Source organism: Sinocyclocheilus grahami, unplaced genomic scaffold (assembly GCF_001515645.1).
Source record: "Sinocyclocheilus grahami isolate Dianchi unplaced genomic scaffold, SAMN03320097.WGS_v1.1 scaffold279.1, whole genome shotgun sequence".
Classification (NCBI taxonomy): domain Eukaryota; kingdom Metazoa; phylum Chordata; class Actinopteri; order Cypriniformes; family Cyprinidae; genus Sinocyclocheilus; species Sinocyclocheilus grahami.
In genome coordinates this window covers 1,017,238-1,034,676 of record NW_015505458.1, presented here as the reverse complement: position 1 = coordinate 1,034,676, position 17,439 = coordinate 1,017,238, and the positions used below count along the sequence as shown (strand labels likewise).

Genomic DNA, 17,439 nt, shown 5'->3' with positions numbered 1-17,439 from the left:
GGATGGCAGAGGACAGGGAAACGGTTATGTATGAGTTTATATCTCTGAACAGGGAAGAGTGATAATATGTTTTTAAACATTAACAGAAAAAAAGCACTAGAAAATTAAGCTTTACGTTTAAATGCATGTATATTTACACAATCTATTCATCAGTTTAATTAATGTAGTGGTGAGGAACAGAAGACAGTTTAAGCCGAAGGGCATTTACTTTCATAAATTTAAAATCTGTCTGCACACCTTCTTTTAAATAATTACACTCATGCCATTTTAGAAATGCACTGTTCCTTTTCTGATGCAAAACGTTTTCAATGTACCTCAACATGGAAGATTTATGTTTGACTACCACCTTTTTTTTTTTCATTTTTAAAACAAGGATGTTTTAAGGCCAAGGCATAGAATGATTAAAAAGTATACCCCAGACAAAACGCATATGTCTGCAATATAAGTTAATGTATTAGTCAAGCTTCATAGAGCTGCCGAATGCAATGCTGTAACATTAAAGGATCTCACGGGATGTTATTGTTACACTTTGAATATTTCATATCGGGGAAAAACAAACTAGAGCTGAACGCAACAGTTCTGTCCATGAGTTGCAACCAAACTAATTTACAATTAGGAAAAAGGCGAAACCTAAAAACCTCTTAAGACTGACCAAAAAAATAAAAATAAAATAATTCAAAATGCACACACAAAATAAAAATAAAATCCCAAAACTTGACTTGCTGCATGGCTACACACTTTCATGTTTAGACATGTTCTTATACATTTCAAAACCTTTTAACTCTAAGTTGGAGCTTTAAAAATAAGAGGGAAAAAAAAGCACAATTATAAAATCAGCACCAATTTATATATTTATATAGAACTTTATTTAAATGTAGATGTCTACATAGCTCTAATCGGGGAGAAGAAAATCTCCACCAGACATACTACACTAAGTTTTGTTTTATTAGAGACAACACAATGGCACTACTGGAGAGATTTCCTCTTCTTTGCTTGATCTTAGATTTTAGAGGGACAAGCGAGCAGATCTGATCTTTGGATAAGCCACGTGACTCAGCGGAAGAATTACAGTCCTTTCTGTGCATCTCCACGGACCGACTGGGATCCTACGCGCCTGATTTACTAGAGCAGTTGGCACATGAAAACAGTTCTGTTGGTGCAAAGACAGCAACAGGGCCACTGAATGGTCGAGGTATTTAACATACACCAATCACTGATGGTGTCACTGAAATTGCACCAAAACATCAAAAATGCACCAAAGGCAGTAATAAATCGGGGTGCTCAGAGTGTTTTGATTTAGGTTTCATGTTGTATGTCATGATTTTTAAGGGTGGAATAAAAGGAAACTAAATACTAGATATAAAGACCTGGAGGTTTTCCTCCATTTCACATATTAGATAAGAAGAATAAAATATATCAATACTCACTATGATGAGCAAAAACCTGCTTATAAATTACTACTTTACACCAGATTACTCACTATTACAAAAGGGCTATACATAACAAAGTTGTCTTTTAAGTTAAAAAAGATGCATTCACCCCCGGTTTCAAGAAATACCACAACTCTAAGAGATCTCACATATGTTTCTTCAAACATGATGACGTTCGACTGTGAAATATTTATATATATATTTTTTATTTATTTATTTATCATAAACTCATGTATGGCTAGGACGGTCCGAGATTCCATGGCATTCAGTATCTACCGTCACTGTTTTGCACGATCAGGGAAAGCCCACACAACGATTGCAAAGACTTTGAATTGCTCCTTTATCCTTTCTGCGTTTTAGTAAGTGTCAATGGTACGAGCTGATTTGGATGCCAATCACTCCATTGAATTTAATTCTCTTTAGAGAATCAATGTGAATTCACACAAAACGTCTCTTCTCTTCACTTGCCTCCAATTATAATCTTAAAACATGGGCACTCCCAGGACCTACAAGAGAAAATGTTCAAATTCAGTTCAGTGTTTAGACTTACCAAACAAACCTTTCATTCAATCATCAGTCCAGATGGGTCTGATTAGTATTTATTATAGTGAGATGCTCTCCCCCCTCTCTGTCTTTTTGCACAAGGGCAATTCAAACTATCTGAAATCACTCCTGCTAGTGCCATCTAGTGGTGATCTCTCTTTCACGTCCTTAGTGTCGGAGTGAACAAGTTACCGCTGAAAAGCATCATAACCCAGGAAATGAGTGCTTCTTACAGACTCATCCATGATGGAGGCAGGGTCGAAAAAGTCGGGCTTCAGTTCCGATCGCTCTCGTCGATTCTTCGATGGGGGCTGCAAGATACGAAAGCGCAGACGGTAAGGATGAGATGTGCTAAAAGAAGTCTTACTTATTTACAAAATGTGACAAATCACATATAAATTACATATAAATATGCATACACAGAAAATTCAAAAGCTGGGGTCAGTAAGATTTTTGTTTTTGAACAAATTCATTCTTTATTAACCATTATTCAGCTATGATGCATTAAAAAGATCACAAGTTACAGTAAAGATTCCGTTTCAAACTGGATTATTTTTTATTTCAAATATAGTAGATGCTGAACAGTTTGGTTTCCCAAAAAATATTTGTTGTTTTCAGTGTTTATAATACATGTTTCTTGAGCAGCAAAGATGTAGGATCTTGTGACACTGATGACTGGAGTAATGATGCTTTGCATCACACTAATAAAATACATTTTGAATTATAAATCGCACAATATTACTGCTTTTACTGTATTTTTGACCAAATCTATGCAGACTTGATGACCATAACGGTCTTCTTTCAAAAACATACATGCCCCAAACTTTTGAACGGTAATATACTCTTTCATTTACACAAAAGTCTATTCCTAGAGACCAAAATCATAAAGACAAATGGCATTAGCATAAGCTTATTACCAGATCAATATCCATGGTGTCAAAGTCCATGCCTTCATTGAGATCCTCAATCCGGCCTTCTGATGACATCATCACATCTTCCACAATGGGCTCCTCATCATCCTCCATAAGGCCTGTTCCTCGACGACTGCAAGCATCGGAAGACCAATGGCACCATATTTGTAAAAAACTTGTTTTTGTGTGCATTCAAACTGCATCTACCCACCGAACATGAAACGCAGTGTAAGGTTCCCTTACATAGCATGCTGAAGGTTGCTCCTTAATTTGGCGTAGTTCATAGCTCTCTCCTGCTGCTGTCTGGCCACTTCCTCTTGCTGCTGTCTCTGTGCTAACATCCAAGTGACTTGTGTGCTGTAAAACAATAACATCACACCTCACTATATCCCTTCAGTCCCAGACTACACTAAGCAGCAGACATGCATGAACATTTCATGGCTGAAATTAGCTGTACAACATCTGAAAGTGCCACAAACACGAGAAACTCATTAAGATTGAGCATCAACGCTCTTACTTGTAGTCTATGGCTGTTTGGTGGTGTTGTGGCTGAGGAGTCTGAGGGTGTGCGTGCTGCTGCTGCTGATCGGGGGTCATGGTGTACACCCCCATGTAGCTCTCCTCAGGACGCAGGCGTTTGGGCTCTCTCATGACGGTGGAGGTGAGGTGGGGTGAAGGCATCATGACGGGCGTCTGCATGCTCTGCTCACGGCTCATCCATACTTCACTGCTGCTGCTGCTCTCCTCTGCACACAGACAGCAGGACAATCGCTAAAGTCGCGATAAAATGGAAATAGTGGCTGATCGTTTCTTCCATATTGTGATGTACATTTGAGTGTAATAGATTATAGAAAAAGAAAAAGTAAGGCAAGGTTCTGTGCATAGGCTGTTGATTGGATTTTTCTTATGTGGCACCTACATTTGCAGGAGTGGGTTTAAAGTGACAGTTCAGCCAAAAATAAAAATTCTATCAGGAAATTAGGAAGTTCCTGGTCCCCATTGATTTTGGGGAGTATTTTTGTTCATACTATCGAAGGCAATGGGGACCAGCAACGGTTACTAACAGTCTTTAACATCTTTGTGTTCAGCAGAAAAAAGCAAGTCAGACATGTTTGAAACAACCTGAGGGGGAATAAATGACAATTTTCAATTTTGGGTGAACTATCCCTTTAAGAGGACTAAAGGGAAGTCCTCCATATGTCACCAGAGAGAAGCCCAACGCTGTCACTGGAACATCAAGTTATAAAACAAACATTATCGGGTAAAAAAATATATATACACAAATGATTTGTTCACAATAAGTTCTGTAGCATGCATTTACAAAACAGATGAATTTTCATTCTATGCCGACAAAATGAATGAAAACTAACATGATTTATGTCCTTAAAAAATGTTTAGCGTTACAGTGCACAATCTATTAATTCAAGTTATCCGGTCACATTTAATACATTACTTGTCTGGTTTCTTGAATTCAAATTGTTTTACCTTCTGGTAATTTCCTCTTGCCGGTGGCAGGCTTAGCTTTTTTACTTCTGACGGAGGAGCCTCGGCTACTGATGCCGCTGACCACAGACATTGTGTCATCATCACCCCCTGCCTGCAGTGAGTTCCTGTAAGAGATGAGCGGCAGCCAGCAGTCTTCTCTCTGCAGGGCCATCTGAAATGTCATGAAGCGCTCCAAATACATGTGCCTTTGGGAAAAGAGAGAAAGGACCAACATTAGATCCAACAGCTAATGAATGATCATTACACAACTATAAACACACATACTGAAATCAATAAACGTTTGCTTACACAGTCCGTTTGTCCTGACGCATGAGTTTGGATGAGAACTCGCTGAGAATGTCAAGAAAAGCCAGGTTGAGAGGAGGATGTCCCTCCCCCTGAGGATTGGGCTCTTTGAAGGCAAACTCGATACCATCCCTTTAAAGATAAAGCAACATGGGGTGTAACACCACACACAATTGGTTTTTCCTCCAAGAGGAACTGAATGGGAGCTTACTTGTGTAACATGGCAATGGCCTCTCTGGTTTTGAGCTGATCCAGACCAAAAGTCAGAGAGAAGCGTCGAGCAAGTTCTTTAATGCCGCAGAAAGCTGAGGACGAGCGGTCAAAGCTGAATCCCATATCTGACAGCATATCATTGAACAGCTGCACTCAACAGAGGGAGAAAGACAAGTCAGAAACCTGCTAGTAAAACCCATTTTGATGGCAGATATGAAAACGTATAGTCACTAACCTGCTGTAAACTCAGAATGAGTGTCTTCGCACACTGGATTTTGTCGATCTGTCTCGTCTTGCTCATAGTTTCCTTGATGATGTCACCGTAGTCATTGTAATACTGGACAGGAAACAGAAAAACTTGCGTTTAAGTGTGCGATAGAGAGAACTAATGATCTGAAAATGCATATTCAAAGAATGAACAGACTCACCCTCATGTATTGCTTGAAAATATCTGCCCCAGTGTTCATCTCAACTACATTGTAGATAATGAGTTTGCAGTATGCGGCCAGCAGGTTTCGCCTCTTGTGCAAAGCTTCGATTTTTCCGGCTTCATCATCCTGCTGCCCATCTATTTGAAAATAAAGGAGAACAGACATTTAAATACTGCTCATGCACTAGAAGGAAAACTGCCTCCCTCTAGTGGTCACTTTTTAAACACTGCTTCTTGACAACAAATGAAGCAATCGCAAGTTGATTTGTCCAACAACTCTCCCTTTAAACTAGTCAGTCTACTTCAGCTAAAGCTCAGTGCACAACAGGATTAAGTGTTGCTAGAATCTCTAATCTCTAAATCAATTAAACACTTCTTAAGCCAATTTCCTTTGTGTTGTCTTAGTGTTAGCATTCAACATTAAACAGCCAGGGGCTCTAAATCCATTCAGCAAAGCCTGTTAGCTCTAACTGAAAGTCATTATGCCATTAGCTGTGATAGACCTGTGCTGTTGCTGTCTTCATCCTGGTCGATGAAGACGTGATCCAGGATGAAATTGAGAAGCTCTGACTGCAGGGACGCCTCGGGTGTGTATACTAGGGGCTCGAGAGCTTCCCTCCCCCCTGAGATGATCTGATGGCTGAAGATCAGCAGTAGGTCACAGAGGATGGTGAAGGCCTGAGGGAGAACATACAGTCAGGTACAGGCTGTTTGTAGCATAATGACTCGTTGTGACCTTTGATACAGACCTGCTCTTTGACGGCAGTGTTGACGCTGGTTAGGTAACGCTGGCACATTAGACAAAACGCCCTCATCTGCTTCCTCAGAGTCAACATGTCCTCCTACAGAGACCAAATGCATTGTTGACATCCAACAAACCACAGCAAACAAGGGGAAAGGATGCATGCATACAAATCATATGAATGGGAGCTACCTTTTTAGAAGTGCCCTCAGAGACCTTGGCTAAGCTCCAAAGAATAACGTAATGTGTGCACTGTAGTGCGTGAACGACAATCTGAAACATCCAGAGAGGCAGTAACGTTACCCAACAATCATGAGGCAAAAGCAAAGTTTCAGTTGATTGTGAGGTTTTATTTCTATGCAAGCCTGTTTTTGCCTTAGAGTAAAGAGTAAGAAACAAAATCACACTGTGAGACTGCAAGCTGCAATTCTGAGAAATATAGTTCTAACTGTGAGAAAACAAGTGAATCACAAAAATTTGCCATAATTACATAAAATGGTCACAATTACAAAAACTGTGAAACTACAACTATAACAAATGAAAGGTGAAAAGTGAAGCCTTAATTGTGAGATATCAAGACAAAGTTACAATTGTGAGAGATATTAAGTCAAAATTAAGAGGAAAAACAATCCACAATATTGAAAGATAGATTCAAAATAGTTGGCTATAAAGTTTTAATTAAGAGAAAAAGTCATTAAAAATGTCAGTAAAGTGTGGCGCTGTCATGCACTACCTCAATAATTCTTCATATGCACATGAATACCTGCTCAGGCATGTCTCCGTTTTCAATACCAGTGTTCAGTAACTTGTAGTTGCTGGTGAAGAGGTCCCATTTGGAAAGGTCATGAGCACTGAACAGAAAAAGAAGTGGAATGGGAGTTAAAGTAAGAAATTGATAATCTGTTAGAGAGGAACACTTCATAATAATCAGAGAGATGAGACGGGAAGCCTTACTTGTGGAAAGCTGTGATCCTCTTCAGTGTGGAAAGAACTTGATAAGCATCATCTTCATCTGGGTCTTCACCCTGTGGAGGAAACAGGTTATATATAGACAACTGAAACTTTCTGAGCTTCTGATACATTGCGGCAGCATTCAGAAAGAAACAGTTGGAATTGAGTACTATGGATGCATTTTATTTACTACTTCCATAACTGACTAGACAGAGTAGTCTACAGGCCTGTCTTAAGGTAGCTCTGAACAATAAGGACTTAAATATATCTACTAGTGAAGTAGTTAAGTTAGAGATTTTTCCAGAAAAACAGACACACAGTGTAACAGTGGAAGCATATACGTAGATACTCTTGCCAAACTGCTGTTCCTATTCAAACACAGAGCAACAACAAAGTGCTCCTGATGCTCCACCCTGAGCCGCCCGCTGTCCTCACCTCCTGCAGGAAGTCCTCCAGTAGCCTGTTAAATTTATCCACTTGCTCATCCAAGAGCTGGCTACGGGCGATATCCACTCGGTTAAAGATAGTGAACTCCTCGTTGCACAGGGCATGGTAGGTTTTAGAGCAAGCCTCGAGCACATCTGTGTCCGTGTGCTTCTCCACAATCTCTCTGATTTGTCTTAACAATGAATCCAGGTGCTATGAGAGAGAAAACCGGCTTTCATTTATATGCTGCACAATCAGCCTATTGTGAATAATCGGTGTTCATTCAGCGCATTTATTCTGTTTAAAACGATATGCGGTTCAGACCTTTTCCAAACGCCCTGTGGTATAGATCTCCAGATCAAAAAACTGGGGCAGCTGCAGCAGATTTGTCACTTTCTCTGCATCCACAGAGTACTGCAAGAAAGAAAGAAATATATATATTTATCAGTTTCAATGCTCTGTAAAAACCATTTCATGTTGCCTTTGATTTCAATAGGCTTTAACCTTTGCAAGTAAAGCTGGCAATGCTATAGAGAAGAGCTCCGTCATTCTCGTCCGGTCATCAAGCTGAGTCTTCTTCTCCTTCGCTGTCAGAACCTTGAAACAAGATCAAGTGAGAATTGAGAACAGCATGTAAGGTAACGTGTGAGAGCAGGGATCCGTCTTCAAGGTCTGGCCGATGCGTGTGGCATCAAGTCTTACCCTCTTGCCTGTGCCTCTGCCCACAGGAGGATGGCACTCTGCAGCCTGACGGATGGTACACAGCATGATCTCTATCAGAGCCGTCTCCTGTCTGTCCGTCAGAGCTGGAAAACACATACAAAGGTAATTTATCTCTCACTTCCTTTAGAGCAGGTAAAAGTCAACCCTGTATGTTCTGGTGCTGTGTCACTGGGTCAGACCTTCCTCTCCAGGCAATGGCTCATCCAGTAGTAGGCTGATCATGCACTCCCAGTCCTTCAGGATCTCTGCTGCACAGTCCCACATGCTGTCCACTAGGTAAGCTGCATGCTCGTGAAGCTGAGGATCAAAACATAACACCTTATAGCATCTTAGATTTATAATATCCTTCAATGCATTAGAATAATTTCTAAAGGGTCATGTGACACAGAGTAATGGCTGCTGAAAATTCAGCTTTGCATCACAGGAATAAATTACGTTTCAAGATATATTCAAACAGAAAACTAAAAATAAAATTAGAATATAATTATATAAGATTCAAAATAGAAACTTTCAAGACTACCATGCTTCAATATTGAATTGTATTTTCCCTAATTTATCTACAATGGAAGAAAACTGAAACACCACGGTGCACAATGTATGCAGAAGGCATTTGAGAAAACGGTTTGAAAATCAACATTTTTTGCAATTCTGTTCGGTGACATTAGTTGCACAGAAACTGCACCCTTCAACTTGCATCATACAAACAGCATTGCTTTGATTGACTGACACTTGATTCGCAATGATGTTGTTGATGTTAGCTCACCTCACTCTCCAGGAAGAAAAAGACAGTGGTTTTGATGAGGTTGGCATTCATACTCTGTCTGCCTCGTCTCTTGGGCATGCTGTCATCTTCAGGGTCTCGATGACTGAACAGTCTGCGAACAAAGATGAAAATGTAAAGCTATTCAGTTTACCTCAAACTATTGTTGTCTAATCACCATGTCTATTCATTCATGTCTCCACTCAGTCTAGATGCAGTGAATAGTTTTGTTTTATGACTTTCGGTAGGTTGAAGCTTCATGGGACATGAATGAGTGAGTGACGGTGAGTGAAACTCACTTCTTAAAGAGGAACTCTCCTGCTGCCACTGCGACAGGTCGGTGGGCTGAATACACTAGATGGTAAACACTCTCACAGTCTTCTGCAGTCAGAACCTCATCACTGCTACTGTAATAACAAACAACAACAATATATGAGCATCCTGTCATGCTGATTTTCACAGCTAGTACTACAGGTACACTTATTTCATTTGAAGTGAACAGTAAAGACTTTCAGTAAAAAGTATTTTATCAAAGATTCAGTGAGATAATTTAACGAACAATCTGACTGAATCAAATATCTCATGGGTTCATTCATCTTTTTAAGTGACTCATTACAATTGTGAATTATACTACTCTACCGTTCCATAGTTTTGGGTTGGGATGATAAAAAAAAAAAAAAAAAAAAGTATTTTATTCTCACAAAGTCTTCACTTATTTGATAAAAAAAAAATACAGTAAAGAAAAAAGTACTATGGAATATTACTACAAAACAAAACAAAAAACGAAAATACTACCACAATTTAAAATGGTTAAAATGTAATTTAATCCTGTGATGGCAAAGCTGAAATTTCAGTCTTCAGTGTCACATGATCCTTCTAATATGCTTTGAAGTATACTAAAAATATTAATTATTCCAAAATGTATTTATTGATTAATGATCCTTCAGAAATCATTCTAATATGCGGTCTACTCAAGAAACATTTCCTATTATTATCCATGTTAAAAAACAAAAAACAAACAAACAGTTGTGCTGCTTAATATTTGCTTGAAAACTGATCAACTGAACTTTTTCAGGATCCTTTGATGAGCAGAAAGTTCAGTATTTTTTAGTAAAGTTTAGTAACTTTAGAAATGTCTTTACTATCATTTTGATCAGTTTAATGTGTCCTTCCTTGCTGGAAAAAAACAGTATTAATTTCTTTAAAAAACAAAAAACTTGATGTGTTGTCTTGACAATATTTTGTGGTACTCAATATTCTGTGGTGTTTCAAACTCGTATTCAATTCAATTCACCAACATATAACTCAAATATAATATAATAAATTTTGGTATGATGCAAGAAACTGCTATAGCAGTAAGTGTCTGTTTTATACATACTGTAACACCAGTGTGAGCAGTTTTATTGCTTGCACTGCAACGTCGTACTCCTTGTCCAGCGTCATGGACACAATGCGGTCCTGATGAAGACAAACAAACAATCCATTTTATTTTAAAATATTGAAAAGATACATAAAAATACACTAACCCATTCAATTAAACTCTTAATTTCACAGAGGAGTATTCTGATGACTAATTTCAGCGCTTGTTCTGTTTTGGATGAGAAGCTTCCCCAGATGGTTCTCTCACCTTGAAGCGGCTTGTGAAGAGCTCCAGCCTGGCATTGAGCTCGCGGTTATAGTACAGCCCCTGCAGAGCCGTGAGACACTTCAGACGCACCTCACCTTGCTGAGAGGGAGAGAGGAAGAGAGTTGCATTTCCTTCCAACTCCAGGATTGTGTCGTGACTAACTCCATCTGACACTATATTTAGGGATTAAAGAAATGGGAGAGAAAAATGATTGAATCCTCACCTTGTCGTGCATGGTCCAGCCCACGTACTTAAGATAGCTGTCGTTAAGAAATGCATCACTATACATTTTCATCCACACGCCAATCTCCTCGATGCAGATCGCCCGAATCTCTGCTATTGCATCACTGAGGAGGAATAACAGAAGCACTTAAGCCCACAGACACCCACAGGAACATTTCAGAGTATTATTGAGTAATCACTGAAGTAGTAATTTGTGATGAGAGCTTGTGCTGGTAGAAAATCAACGTTTATGAGTGTGCATACCGATATCGGTGAACAAAGACACCCTTGAAAATGGCATTCATCATGTTTTCAATCTCATCTTGATTTTCTTGCAACTGTAAAGAAAACAACAGTTCATTATAATCATTGCTGTAGGCAGCACATGATGGTAAGCTGCATTACTAGTCAAGAGTCTAAAAATCAAAAGTACTTCTTATATTTGAGATTCTGCTCACTTCTGCCTCTTGATTTCCTTTCTAGTTTCTATTTATTATCAGTTTCTATAATTTGCAATAACAGCTCTCTCTTTTTTCAGGTCAAGGGCTCACAAATATGTGATTCATTTAGTGGTTTCTATGCTTACTGTATGGCCATATGTGACCATAATCTGATCACAGTGCAACATGATAGCCATCTTTGGTGTGATCCTTTCAGAAATGGTGTCAACGTTTAGAACCTCAAACCCTCTTGCATTAATATAAAACAAAACAACAAAAGATCATAGGGATATTTCTTAATTCATCCTCTAATAAATATTTTTTAAAGAACCAAGATTCCCACAGAAAACCTGGACAAATTGAATTGTAAATATTTTAATTTCAATTAGAAATCAAATCTATTGATCAATTGCCGTCAATGAATTAACGGCAATAATTATTAATGTTACATTAGAACACTTTTTTTTATCTGGAGAGGTGTGTTTTCATCTAAGGACACCCCTAATTGCTGTAAATTAAAAAAATGTTTCTCTCATTAAAGCTGATATACTGAAGAAACCTACTATCCTGCATAGGGAGGGGGTAATTGAATATTGCATTGTTGGAGTCAGACAGGTTTACAACCAGTGTTGTAGGACACAATCTGCTACTATACAGAAACCAATTCATACCTCAGTTTGTAAAAACAAACAAAAACAGTTTTCGATCTACAGGGGGTGAGAGCAGTATGTTTGCTCCAATGATTTCACCTATAAGGGTTTTCCTGCACAGATAAATCAAGAGCATGCCACAGATGCGGTCATATTCCTCTTAGCTAACTATATTAGAACTCAACTTCTGTGTGTGTCCACGTGGTTTAACTCGATACTATCAAGACATCAATAAAACCTCTCACTCACACACGCAGATGGCATAACAGCAGGGCCTGTCATTACATAACCCAGTTAATTTACAGCGCCAGTTAAACAGCTTTCGTACTCACAGCAATTCAGGCGAGCTCTAACCCCACAGGCACTGACAGTGCGAGAGCGCTGCGGTTGACCCGAGAGCCCACAATAACACAGACTTCTCATTAGAATAGGATCTTTTTTAAATGACTTTATCCATGTTTACTCCGCTTTAAAGTAGGGGAAAATAGCACAGATGAAATGTGCTGAGTGTTTGGTTGGTCGTGCGTTCTTGTGGCTGTTGGCCAACAGAGGCGTAGGTGTTTGGAAGGAAAGCAGCAAATGCTGCAGTGACCTGGCAGAATCACGCAAAGGGAAGAGATTCTCCACAGGGACGAGCGCAATGAATCCCCTGTTCCTCTGAAGGCTTTATTTATTCACTCTTCCCCTTTCAGCTTTCATGGCTGCTCTAAGACAATGCCAACATGCAGAATTTATTCAGACCTATGCCGCATCTCTGTCTCGGATAACACTCACCTCCTTGCGTTTCTGAAGCAGGAGCTCTAGTCTGTCGTTGGCCCTCTTGCCAATTATCTTGTTCCTCTCTGCTTCGTACTGCCGCTGAGTGTTGTCCATGTTAATGCTGAGGTTCAGAGCTACATTCACGAGGGCCGTCATCAGTTTCATAGCTATGGGGGAAAAAACATAACGCTTTATTTGGACTAATCAAAACAAAGTTCAGATTTACAAAGCAGAAGAGATACTGACCTGCCAGTGTGCTGGTGTGTCTGAAGGCTCGGACTTGAGAATCAGAGAGTCCGGTGAGCAGTGAGATGACCGTGTCCATCATGTACTCATCATAGATGATGCTGTACTGACACTGCCGCACCAACACGCCAATAAACTCGCAGAAACTAGACTTGAACTTCTTCCACTGCGGCCCGGCCATGGTGAGTGGGTAATCACCGCTGTCCTGCAATAACATCAACTCTCACTGGTTAGTGCGAGCATAAAATAATTTAAAAAAACACTCTAGTGGGTGATGAAACAAGTTCTCGAGGAATCATGTTCAAGGTTGAAGCGTGAATATACCTCATCAAACTCTTCTGTCATCTTCCTGATGATCTCAGAGTTTTGCATGTTGTGGAACATCTCACCAGTGACACCACCTTCAAAAATAACACTCAAAATAAGACTTAATAAGTTTGGTATGTTTCAAAAAACTGATGTGTTTATAATTAGCTCAGGACTTAAGTGTACCAAGTTTATGTAGCACCAGCCGATTCATTTATGTGTAGCTTCTTTTTTTTTTAAGATGAAAAAGAAAAAAAAACACTCTAGTGGGTGATGAAACAAGTTCTCGAGGAATCATGTTCAAGGTTGAAGCGTGAATTTACCTCATCAAACTCTTCTGTCATCTTCCTGATGATCTCAGAGTTTTGCATGTTGTGGAACATCTCACCAGTGACACCACCTTCAAAAATAACACTCAAAATAAGACTTAATAAGTTTGGTATGTTTCAAAAAACTGATGTGTTTATAATTAGCTCAGGACTTAAGTGTACCAAGTTTATGTAGCACCAGCCGATTCATTTATGTGTAGCTTCTTTTTTTTTTAAGATGAAAAAGCCAGAAATGAAAATTCTGTCATAATTTTTTTCTTTCATAGAACACAGAATTATTTAGCAGAAAGCAATTCGTTTTCTCCATATAATGCAACTTCAGGCCTAGTCTCACAACTAGAACGGTAACTATTATGACAACTATGATATCTACAATAACTATATTAGAATCCAAGACGATAAAATTGTTTAGTATAAGCGTGTGCTGCAGTTATGTAGAGTTCACTTCTACCATAACATTCAAACAAGCTTTTCAAGGACAGATTTTTAAAGAGTAATGACCTGGGCTTACATTTTGTTTTGCTCCTCACACAAAGCCATCATATGGACTGAATATAACATGAGAACCATTTTTATCGTTGTTTTAAGTCTTTTTGGAGCTTGATAACCCTAGTGCCCATTCACTTTCATTACATGGAAGGCAGCAGTGCAAACATTCTTTAGAATATCTTCTTTATTGTTCCACAAAAAAAAAAAAAGATTGGAATGATATAGTTATGAATAAACAATGAAAGACTTTTCATTTTAAACTAGCATGATTATGTCTCATACAGCATTTATTCTCTATGAGCGCAAATCAGATTACATGAGAAATGACATTCAAACCTTTGCAGCCAGAGCACTGGATGAAGAAATTGATCAAGTCAAGAAGTGCGACGTCTCTGTCATGTTTGTAGGACTCAATCCAGTCATCAACGACCGACTGCAAAAGAGGAGAGCAGAAATCTCACAAAGGTCAAAATCTGCTCGACTACACAGCGGTACATCAGTCTGCATATTCTCCTACCAACACTAAAATCCTTCCAGAAGCCACAAACCCACATGAGGGAATTTAAGATGTGAATGCCAGAGCGAGACAGAGGGCAGTGTAAAAGCCGGTAATATGCTCACTGACCTGCATGGCACTCTTTCCCAGCCTGACCACTTCAAAAAGCATGACATTTTCCATGCCGTTTTCCTGGTGGTGACCGTTCATGCGTCCAGGCCCTTTCCCCGCTCCTTTCCCCTTCTCTCCAGGGCCCTTCTTTCCTTTCTTCGCCTGAAGCAGAGTGACAACACAGGTCAACACTGACGAACTAGATCAAACTCTCCACAAGTGAAAAATGGCTACATTCAGCGATTGTAGAACAGCCAAACATCATGTGCGAATCAGCAACAAAGAATTGTTACTGAATTAAATATTTATTTAAATAATATCGATCACAAGCAGCTTGTACAAATATGATAAATACAATGTATATGTTAAAAATGTTTTATAAACACACTGTAATAAACTTTTTTCATCCAAAAATGAAAATTTGTCAACAAAGTACTCACCTTAGGCCATTCGATATATGGATGGATTGGTTTCTTCACTTGAACTGATTTGGAGAAATTTAGCATCATATTACTTGCTCAAAAACATGTTAAAATGTTAAAAACTGTGATGTTTTTATCAGCTGTTTGGACTCCCATTCTGACGGCACCCATTCACTGCAGAGGATCCATTGGTGAGCAAGTGATGTAAAGCTAAATTTCTCCAATTATTTTTACATGAAGAAACAAACTCATCTACATCTGGGATGGCCTGAGGGTGAGTAAATTTTCAGCAAATTTGAATTTTTAAGCGAACTATTCCTTTAAGTCACAATCTTAAGTCACGAAAGGTTCACGAGCCCCGGCCAAAGGATGGATTGGTTTCTTCACTTGAACTGATTTGGAGAAATTTAGCATCATATTACTTGCTCAAAAACATGTTAAAATGTTAAAAACACGGATTACTGTGATGTTTTTATCAGCTGTTTGGACTCCCATTCTGACGGCACCCATTCACTGCAGAGGATCCATTGGTGAGCAAGTGATGTAAAGCTAAATTTCTCCAATTATTTTTACATGAAGAAACAAACTCATCTACATCTGGGATGGCCTGAGGGTGAGTAAATTTTCAGCAAATTTTAATTTTTAAGCGAACTATTCCTTTAAGTCACAATCTTAAGTCACGAAAGGTTCACGAGCCCCGGCCAATTATTAGCTCTAGAACCATTTCCATGGCAAAGGGGTAAAGGGCCATTTAAAGGAACCTTGTGGAATCTTGTAAAGGCTTTCTGATAATCAAAAATGTCAGAGTCCACTCATACCTTCCCTTTCCCGACAAAGACATTCCTCCCATCAGGATCATCAAAATCAGTGTCTGATGAGAATCGGGTGTCAGTGTCCCTGTTCACACAAACAGATCAATGTTATCAGAGTAAAGGTGAACGTGTGAACGCATGCATACACACAATCTGTATTTATTACTCCTGTGTGTCTGTGCACTCACTGAGGGTAAAGAAACTCTGTTTGTAATTCCGGTGCAGCTATCATTTCTTTAACATCTTCTGGTCCACTTCAACTTATCAAGGGCTTTGTCTTCATACACGCAGGGCAATAGCGGGTACTTTTGTCTCATAAACCTAAAAACATACACAAACAAAATGGGAGAGAAAAAAAATAACATTAAAATCACACATTAAAAATCACGCACATCTGTAATCTATGAATTCTTGCTTAATATTATAAATCAACTTCGGCTGTTTTTATATATTCATATGCGTCAGCTGGCTGTCGCATCGCATCTCAGTTTTTTCATGTTCTCAAGCTACGAGAGGTGCATTTTAATACAGTCTGAATGTCACAATGTACAGTGTTGACACAAACTCCTGTATGAAAAAAATGGTTTGCAAGGTCTCATCAAAGGTTAAGTGGCAACCAAATCATAAAATTAAAAACCGTTTGTATAGGCCTAGTTGTTACAGAAATCGAATGTTAAGCCATGGATTGTTGTTTATTCCAAAAATTATACAACTAACACAATTATAAATGTTTCAGTGCAGCAGTATATGTGGGCTATTAAAATCAAAATGCCTCCAAAACACTCAAATTAGTTATCAATTAGTTTGTTTGCTTTACCATGCCTACAACTTCAATCAGGCTGTCATTATGGTTAGGCAGAGCAAATGCAGTTATATTGTAGCCACAGGGGGGCAGTATGGCTCCATATCAGTGCTCCTGAGCTGATCACTCAGACAGAGACTCTCAGTCAGTGTGAAGGAACTCCAGTGAAAGCTGAAGGCCCCTGCACCTACTTCTTTCTAGTAATTCATAGCTTTCAGTCACATGACCGGCTCGAAGACTTGGAGGGCAAAACATCCATAGAACTGCAGCACGAGCCTGTCAATTTTCCATCTGTTTCTCAGCCGCAAATATTTAGATCACCTCTCAAAAGAATAAAACAAAGGTATGTGAACAAATGCAAGTTTTGGCCATTTGCAATCCATATTAAGCACCCGCCGTAATATTTCAATCATTAAACAGTGCGACAAAACGTTGTAAAAACACTTAAAGTGCCTTAATATATTTAAAACAGTCATATTAAAAGATCAAATGCAGTAGTAATAACCATATTAATGATGCATAGTTTATATAGGCAAGCAGATAAAGCCGCCTGGAATATGAACGCAATCCGCTTAATGGTTCAGTGTTTTCCTTATAATGGTTTTCTATGTGAAACAATTTAATGTGAAACTTTGCACATTGCGTTTATATTCTGAGTTCATCTGCTTGCCTGTACAAAATATACATAATCAATAAGGTGTTTACTGAATTTCGCTTTTTAAAGGGTTAGTTCACCCAAAAATTAAAATTAGCCCACAAATTACTCACCCTCAAGTCATCCTAGGTGTATATGACTTTCTTCTTTCAG

General features: G+C 38.9%; 1 protein-coding gene across 3 annotated transcripts; it reads right to left on the bottom strand.

Moving 5' to 3' along the window:
• Nucleotides 1-338: 338 nt before the first annotated feature.
• Nucleotides 339-16,169, bottom strand: LOC107600152 (cohesin subunit SA-2). 3 transcript variants are annotated; one of them, XM_016291956.1, is made up of 33 exons: nucleotides 16,018-16,169; nucleotides 15,836-15,914; nucleotides 14,614-14,757; nucleotides 14,325-14,421; nucleotides 13,494-13,570; nucleotides 12,865-13,069; nucleotides 12,634-12,785; nucleotides 11,034-11,107; nucleotides 10,771-10,894; nucleotides 10,548-10,646; nucleotides 10,299-10,378; nucleotides 9,220-9,327; nucleotides 8,924-9,035; nucleotides 8,340-8,457; nucleotides 8,140-8,243; nucleotides 7,942-8,034; nucleotides 7,762-7,851; nucleotides 7,447-7,650; nucleotides 7,015-7,085; nucleotides 6,824-6,911; nucleotides 6,253-6,333; nucleotides 6,068-6,160; nucleotides 5,822-5,996; nucleotides 5,317-5,456; nucleotides 5,124-5,225; nucleotides 4,887-5,035; nucleotides 4,679-4,807; nucleotides 4,370-4,575; nucleotides 3,402-3,630; nucleotides 3,128-3,241; nucleotides 2,891-3,017; nucleotides 2,207-2,284; nucleotides 339-1,936 (listed from the first exon to the last, which is right to left on the bottom strand). In XM_016291956.1, exons 1-33 carry the CDS (start codon nucleotides 16,059-16,061, stop codon nucleotides 1,913-1,915), a joined length of 3,810 nt encoding a protein of 1,269 aa, XP_016147442.1. In that variant the 5' UTR covers nucleotides 16,062-16,169; the 3' UTR covers nucleotides 339-1,912. The 3 variants fall into 3 exon arrangements, with proteins under 3 accessions (XP_016147442.1, XP_016147441.1, XP_016147443.1); XM_016291955.1 differs by lacking the exon at nucleotides 339-1,936 and having other exon boundaries at nucleotides 1,944-2,284; XM_016291957.1 differs by lacking the exons at nucleotides 339-1,936; nucleotides 13,494-13,570; nucleotides 14,325-14,421; ... (1 more) ...; nucleotides 15,836-15,914; nucleotides 16,018-16,169 and adding an exon at nucleotides 13,189-13,262 and having other exon boundaries at nucleotides 1,945-2,284.
• Nucleotides 16,170-17,439: the final 1,270 nt, after the last annotated feature.

What these genes read in the sequence shown, in the direction of transcription:
- LOC107600152 (XM_016291955.1), bottom strand. Translation starts at nt 16,061, where the DNA reads ATGATAGCTGCACCGGAATTACAAACAGAGTTTCTTTACCCTCA. An exon ending in CCAGTGCTCTGGCTGCAAAG is followed by an intron (nt 13,571 to 14,324) that starts GTTTGAATGTCA and finishes TTATTTTTGAAG; the next exon opens with GTGGTGTCACTGGTGAGATG. An exon ending in CAAGAGGAAATTACCAGAAG is followed by an intron (nt 3,631 to 4,369) that starts GTAAAACAATTT and finishes GTCTGTGTGCAG; the next exon opens with AGGAGAGCAGCAGCAGCAGT.